At 34.5% G+C, this 8348-nt stretch overlaps 1 protein-coding gene across 1 annotated transcript; it reads left to right on the top strand.

The window, feature by feature from the left end:
• Positions 1–4078: 4078 nt before the first annotated feature.
• On the top strand, positions 4079–5765 carry LOC129793423 (ctenidin-1-like). The gene is made up of 3 exons (XM_055833428.1): positions 4079–4578; positions 4647–4952; positions 5282–5765. Exons 1-3 carry the CDS (start codon positions 4564–4566, stop codon positions 5510–5512), a joined length of 552 nt encoding a protein of 183 aa, XP_055689403.1. The 5' UTR covers positions 4079–4563; the 3' UTR covers positions 5513–5765.
• Positions 5766–8348: the final 2583 nt, after the last annotated feature.

Here is an 8348-nt window from a genome sequence, read left to right as displayed (position 1 = left end):
TGCAAATCACTATGGTACAATTGATGTTAATTAAAAAAGTTTTGACTTCACATAGCGACATACACACGACTCTCCCTATACAAAGTAAGCCAGATCCTCGAGGAAAACACACCATTATTTTTATACCCCACGCCTTCTCTCTGTCGATACATCGTGCTATTGCCATCCACATGAATTAATTAGTGTTGCGAGAACTTATACATAATGTTTTGCCTCCCGAAAAGTCCTCGCGCAACTCTGAGCCGCAGATTGGTGATTTATTTGCCATACATAGTTAGTCGACTATTAAATTTGTCTTATCTCTTGATTGCTTTCATCGATTGACCCCATTTGAAGAGCCTCCAAAAGCCACATTGCGAGGGTCACAAATCGAAAAGTGCCTAAATAAGCAACAACATCGTAGTGAATACTAAAAACACTTCCTCAACTTCCCATTATTTCATTCAAAGGGAATAAAAACCCTCATAGTTTAATAGCTGTTGATAGCTACATAATAATATATATTTTATTTTCCTATAAATATCCATCAGAAGGTATTCACCACATTGAATGTCATACAAATTTTCTACCTCTTGACCAATATGTTACCATCCAGTGCAATTGAAATTCACAATAAAGTTGAATGAAAACTGAAAACATTTATTTCCATGTAAAATACAAAATAATCCTCAACATCAATGGGGGTGAATGAATAGAAACAAATTGTTTGTTATACAATTTGCAAGATAAAAAAAAAGATGTAAAAATTTGTATTTTATAAAAAGCTATTATTTTATCGTTTATATTTTCCAAATGAAAACATATCCAGTTTAATATTAAAAAAATCAAATATTGACCTATAATTGAAATTATATTTTAATAGATTTAATAAGTTTTTTTTTAATGTAAATCGTTTAAATTTAATGCATTGTAGCGTTTTTAGTCACTAACGCACATTTAGATATAGCGCGCGAAGAGGGGGTAAGAGTTTGGAGCTGGTCTTTTTACTGAAAGTGGAAAATACAAGAGAAAGAGTTCCATTTCTCTCTAAAAACCCTAGAGTAATTGTTTTTTTTTATTAAATGCACCATGAATAAATTTTAACTTTCCTCCATTTAAAAAAAAAGAATAATAATAAACTTAAGAAAATAATAAAAAATTAATTATCAATTAATTTAATTAATTGTTGTATTTAGCAAATTAACGTTTATTTTTATTCACCGATTAAGTAATTTTAAGCAAAGAAAATTTGTACGTTAGAAGCTTTTTTTTTAAATAACGACAAATTCAATGTAAGTTCGAGTCTTAGCTGTATTGTACTAAAATATTTCTGTAGAAAGTTAACATTATCGAAAATTCGCAATCATAGCATACAAAAGTCAGTCATAATGGGCCTAGTTATAAGAGTTGGTATTCCACAACGTGTACAAAATGTTTATGTGTTGTAAATTTATTTGTAAAAAGCATTAGTAAGACAAAGTTGATTTTTTTCTAAATCAGTAATTTGATGCATATAAAATGGTTATATCTTAATTTCTCTAATATATACAGAAATTTTTTGACTAGTTTTGTGAGGCCGCCCGATCAAAAATTTTCCACCACCATTTTCGTAATGTGGGATGTCTAAAATTTGCTTATACCAAGTAAATTGGAGCGAAGCGACTATTTATCTCGTATACCTATAATGTACATATATTTAGACATGCCCGAAGATTATGAACCATATTCCTATCTTTTAACACAGGGGTATGGTTCATAATCTTCGGGAGAGAATTCACAAAACAAAAATCCCATAAAAGAATTCATATTAAATTTCTTTTGCAATAAATATAAAATGAATGACACATCAGGGAAAATTTAAACCAACTCTAACTGAAACTGCCTTGTAAATTGTTATGAACTCTCAATTTGAATTCATATCGATATATGTTTGTGGAAAAAAATAATAAACAACTGGATAAATTATCGGTTTATTGGAAACATCAACCAAGAAAAAGAATCACAGCTAAAATAAAATTGTAGTTTATAAAATTTAAGCGGAAATCTGTTCTCAATCGGTATACCGATTGAGTTTCTAAATTTCCCCGTTTTAATATTATCCTGAAGAGTTATTGTAGGGCTATTCACCCAATAAATACACCCTCTGCTATCTCTGCACTAATTTTACCCTCCCCTAAACAACATATCTGCTTCAACCAGGGCTTCAACCCTCAAGCATTCACTCTATTTCTCGCTCTGGTTTTTCTTTATTCGCTCATTTTGCAAATTTGAACTGAGAATCTCGTTAAAAACATCTCGTAGGTAAATAAAACAATATCTCTCATGAATTTCAAAGTTAAAATTTTATGAATAATTGATTAAAATGGCCTAAACTCTGTCAAATTGTCTCAAAAGATTTTCCCCAGAAGAAAATTGTGAACTGCAAGGTTGTCCATTAAAATGGGAGAGAATGGTTCATAGCTCTTTTACTGCGTATGAAAGTCATTTCCAATAGCTCTCTAACTCTGTGTGCTGAATAAAGTATAAAAGTAAATTTTGGATTCATCGGGCTTGTCTTAGGAGGAAGAGTGATTTAGGCGCTGATTTAGGGAATGGTTGTTTCGAGTGATTGACTTCAAAATTGACAAAATGGACCACTTTCAGCATCTTCAGCGCGACTATTTGCTTAGTCAAAAATCAATAACATGCGTGTTTGCCTTCGGGTGGGGGAATCGGCTCAAAATAAACAAATTCTTGAGGCTCCCCGAGGGTGCTCCATCGTGAATTTTTATTTGATGATCTCGGGTATCGAGAATAGGCTGAAATCGATTGCAAATCGCTCAGGGGTAGAGGCTCCCAGAAAATGTGGAGTTCCTTCGTTTCGCATGGTTCCTCCGTTGGTTTTTTTTCCATACCCACTAAGCACGTGGGGGGTTGCAATTTCATTCAGGACCACACACTCCGTTTTTTTCTACAAGAAGGGAGAAGAGAGTACACGACGGGAGACAATATACCGGCGGATTTATGTTTATTTGCTGAACACGACAAGAAAGCACAATCCGACAATTCTTCGTTGTGCTCTCATACAGAGAAAATGATCCGTACTGAAGTGTCTCTCACTCAGCCAGAAAAAAAATATTTAATGACTCTCGAAAATTCCCATTTAATTTTCCTCTCACTTCAGCTCCCATGCAAATGTTCCATATAGCAACTATGAATGCCTGTGGGATGAGTTATAGCACTCACGTATTTTTTACTCCTATAAATAATTGACTTTCTCTGCATGAGAGTTTATTGCATTTTTAAGCATCGCAAAAGTGAGCCATCAGCAATTGGGTTGGTTGTCATACGCATCAGAAGCACCGCATAAAATTGCCACGGACGCTCAAACATGAAAATATTGATTAACTCTATCAAATCATCAACTTCATGTCAATCAAATTGAAAGCCCTTTCCATGATAGAGCGGCAAACCGGTTTCTTCTCAGGCAAAAATGTTCATCATTTTTATTATACATGGAGGATGCATTTTTATGACAAAATTTTACAAATACATGGAAAATCGGTGTGCATATTAATCTAATATCCATTTGAAAGTTCTCTCTTTTGTTAACATTTTCCCCTATAAATCATTATAAAAATATAGAAGAAAATAGAAAGATCAAAATTTTTAACGTTGCAAGTAGAGCTATTATAAAAAAATAAATTTAAAGAATTAGGATAGCCAGAAAATTAAGGCATGATTTTACCAGCTAATACTTAATAACTTTTGATTGGGTTTTTAGATATCTAAAAACTTCTGCCACCAAAAGATACATAAACACAATAATTTTTTTTTGATTTTTAATTAAAGTAGATATCTTAAAAATTGCAGCCACTAAAGTAAAAAAAAAATGTGGGAAAAAGTATTTTATCCATGACTAGTTTTCATCTTAAAATAGTACCTAATATAACAAAAAAGATAAAAATGTACCTTGTAGCTATATGTGCATGGCATGGAACAATATTACAAGTTTCCTCGTCTTTTCATCATATGAAAAATGCCCTACATTCACATACAAAGTGCTATACAGCATAACGATAAATCAATCAATGGAAAATATCTTTTTTTGTTCCCACAATCTTCACTCACTCACATTTACACTACATAATTGTTACACATTAGTGAGCAATTTTGGATTATGTAACACTTTAATGCATTGCGTTGCTTCTTTTGCCGTCTTTATTTGAGGGTTTGAAAGTGAATCTTCTAGAATGCAATGGCGTGGCGCAGAAAGAAGAAATGCTCTTCATAAATCCGCGCAAGCTTGTATGCGATTTATTCACGCAATGCAATTACTAGCGTTATCAACCGCGTGATTGTTACGATGAGTTATGCGCCAAGGTCTGGCGTAACCGATTGAATTAGAAGGGCGAATCTGAGGTGTGGAAAAGAATTCACCTGTTAGTGATGCTCCACACCTTCCCTTTCGTGTGCTACATTCTTCCACCTCCCCCCAAGTTAGCTGGTTTGCTGCAGAAATACTATTTGGGTATAAATGCCAGTAGATGAACCCGATGAGGTATCAGTGTTTTCACTACAGAACAGTGAAGAGTGTACTATACAATGAGGTTTTTCGTGGTAGGAAGTTTTGTGATGTAGTTGGTTTATTAACAGTGGATTAATCACTCTCATGTGTGGATTAACAGGTGTCCGCTGTTCTGGCCACCATCATCTCCGTGTCGGCCCAGGGGGATGATTCTGGATACAATGTTGAGATAACTCACGCCAATATTGGCGGATTTGGCGGTGGAGGCTTTGGTGGCGGCGGCGGCGGCGGTGGTAGCAGTGGCGCCGGTGGAGGATTCGGAGGTGGTGAAGGATTTGGAGGTGGTGGAGAATTAGGAGGGGGTGGAAGCGGTGGTGAAGGAGGCGATGAAGGCGGTTTTGGAGGTGGAAATGAGGGCGGCTTCGGGGGTGGAGGCTTCGGAGGCGGTGACCATCACGGTGGATGGGTGAGAACATTTTTTCCCACTATCTTCTCATTTAACTTTCGTTCTTTTTAGTCATGAACGTTTATTTCAAAATCGAAATTGTGTTTATTTCTTAAGCAAAATTTTGTATAACCAATTCAATTTTGTTGACCATAAAAAACAGAATTAAATTAAATTATTGGGTTTATTTAAATTTAAATAATTTAGGAGGTGTGGTTATATAAGTTATTTATGTTATTAGAAAATTGGTTAGGGAAAAACCGATTAAAACTAATTGGCTTAAGAAATTATTTTATGTGATTTACCGTCACTTTAAATAAAATTAAGAAAAATGTACATTTTAATGACAGCATGTTCCGGACTATGAATTCAAATACGGAGTAAAAGACCCGAAAACTGGAGATCATAAAGAACAGTGGGAGCAGCGTCATCATGATCACGTAAAGGGTGAATACTGGCTCCATGAACCCGATGGTACAAAGCGTATCGTAACGTACACTGCGGACCCCAAGACGGGTTTCCATGCCATTGTTAAAAAGATTGGACATGCCGAGCATCCACATCACTACGGTGGAATCTAAAAGCACCTAGTCAAGGACTCTGAGGATCACACATTATCACATGCGCTTCAACCCTATTCCTAGCCCCATTCTATGCCATAAAATATCTCTTCAATGGATAATCCTTTCGCGTCATTCCCACCATCCTATATTAAATCCTTTTCTACTCCTAAACTCCTTGTCATACCGCTCCTGCAGAATTGAATCAATAACATCTATGTTATTATGTTAACTAAAAAGTATGATATGTATAAAAAAGGTACTTTATGCAATTTTAAGATATAACAAAATACAATCAAATTACGACACGAAACAAGAAAGCCATATTTATTTTTGGGGGAGAAAGTATGAACAGAGCATGACGCAGTCAAGAATTTTTTGTGGATATTTATCGTTCGTGCGAAAACAGAGAGAAAGAGTAAAATCAGCAAGAAAAAGTTTTATTTTACAAAGTAAAAGACAGATGTAAAATTTTCTTTTTCTGCTTTCAAACACAATTCAAAGTCTTTCTTGTCTTTATATAATAAAAAAGGATGTTTTACAAACAGAATTGTCTTAGACATTTTTTTTTGCATTCTTTAAGTTTGCATTTAAAGCGTTTAGCGCTCTTAAGCTTTCACAAAATAATAGGTATTGAAAGTGGATATGATTTATAAATTCATTCATAAAAGATTTGTTAAGAAGTATTTTCAAATTCTAACAAAAACCTTTTCCCTTTGTATACAAACTTACATTTCTTTTTGATTATGTGGTGTATATTCAATTATATTATAGGCTCCAGTGTCTCTTAAAACTGGATTTTTTTGTAATATTTTGGGGCGAACAAAAGGTTGCCCTAGTGAAAAAAGAAACTTCCCCTCGTGAATAAATTACAATAATACTCTATGCAGGATGAAATGTGTGAGAAGTGGCACAGAGAAGGAGGCAAAAAAAAGTATATCCCTTCAATTTACAGACACATGGAAAGATGAGAAGAAGGATGTAAAAAAATTGAAATATTGATTTTGTTGTGTGGAAAAACTCTGGAAAATTTTCCTGGTATAGCCTCTGGTGTGCGCATTGCACGTTTCCGTAATTACGATGATGATGATGTTCTGCCAGAGTTGATTTTCAGTGAGAATGGTCTGGGGAAAGGGGGGACTTTGGCATGTCTGGTGTGGCGAGGATTTATTTTCTGAGGCTTGCAATGGGTATACCACACATAAAGTAGTCCAGAAACCAGACAAGCTCCAATGTGTGGGGGAGAAAATTGAGCGGCATGTGAGATAATAATGCGCACCTTCCGAGGGGGATGAAATAGACGAGCACCCCTTTCCAATTTATTACAATTTCTACCCTCAAATAATTCAGCCAAAACAGTGGAAACATTCTCACCCATTGCCTTTTACATTTCACCCACCTGTCGTATAGCATCCAAAATGGAATCAACTAGATGGAATATTCGGGGAATTAGTTGCTGTTAATTTATACACATAAATCCTTGGCTATACTCTCTAAGTTTTATCATTCAATTAGTTTTCGTTAATGTGGAAAATAGCGATTTTTGTTTGCCCATAAACTGATCCACAGATTATACATACATACATATATTGGGAAAATGATATCTTATAGAAAATTTTGATTTGAAATGCTTTGGATTTTTACGACCCTAAAAAATATATATTAATATATTTTTGTTTATTTTTTAATCCGTATTTGCTTTTCCTCTCCAACCCTGATAGGTTTTTTAAACTGATTTAAATTTTAAGCTTTAACATAAAAAAATATACACAGTTAAGGCATCTTCTACATAAATATACATATATGTAGGTATGGATACAGAAAGGAAGAATAAGACGAGTCATTTAATCGACCAGTCAACATAATCTGATTCTTTTCCGGAACATAACAATTGCAAATTGGGTATTGCCTCCACTGGATCACATAAAATATCTACATTGAACTTTAATTCTCTTTAATCGTTTTATTTGATTTTATTGAAAATTTGGTTGAACTACATACAGTCGTGTCTAGAGTGGGACAATTAGTATATGTACTATTGAAAAAGCAGGATACTGATTGTCCCACTCTGGAGACAAATTTCTTTATTCTGAAGCCGTTATACCGCGGAGAAGTCTTTTTGACGTCGGTCCTACCACGCAGACACGACTGTACTCTGAATTGACATAAAAATATCTCAATTGCGTTCGTTTAGATCTAGTTAGACCTTCCGGCAACTAATAGAGACTTTCGAGGAAGTACATATATTAATTGTAACTTTTAAATCCTGCAGACACCATTGATTGGAAGAGAAACTAAGTATACAATTATTATGTACCTATCTATCATTTTATATTTATTCTATCTATACAATCCTAAAATATCTCATCCATATATTTCCCATAGAGCAGTGTTCATGGCGGCAATGAAGACTTTTAGCAGTTGGTGAAAGGAGAGAGAATTTCGAGTGGGCATCATTGCTGTATTTGAGAGTGTATTTTGCACTTATCCTACGTCAGAGAAATCTTATTATGGGACGGAAGAAAAACATTGAGCCTTGATTCCAAATCCACCCACACCTGCAAATGGGGGAATGATGAAGATGAAAAAAAAACAACCCATCCGGAGTCAGGAAAGGTAATTTTTATCGCATTACAACTTCCTCTCTATTAGGGCGTACCCGGTGTGTTGAAATATTTCTGAGGGAATAGAAAGTTTTATGTTGTACCTTTTCCTTGCATTTCTCCAGATTATATATACAACATAATATATGATTTAAATGCGAATATATTTGTGTGTATGTGAAAAGCTTTTTAGACCGCCTGGGGATGATTTTCTAAAAATAATGCAAAGCTCTCTGAGACCTTCTCAAAAGTAA

Source organism: Lutzomyia longipalpis, chromosome 3 (genome assembly GCF_024334085.1).
Source record: "Lutzomyia longipalpis isolate SR_M1_2022 chromosome 3, ASM2433408v1".
In the NCBI taxonomy this organism is placed as follows: Eukaryota; Metazoa; Arthropoda; class Insecta; order Diptera; family Psychodidae; genus Lutzomyia; species Lutzomyia longipalpis.
The sequence above is the reverse complement of the archived record's forward strand: the minus strand, read 5'-3'. Positions and strand labels throughout refer to the sequence as shown.

Excerpts from the sequence above, each read along its gene's own strand:
- LOC129793423 (XM_055833428.1), top strand. Across the intron at positions 4,953-5,281 it reads GTGACCATCACGGTGGATGG|CATGTTCCGGACTATGAATT; the intron begins GTGAGAACATTT and ends TTTTAATGACAG.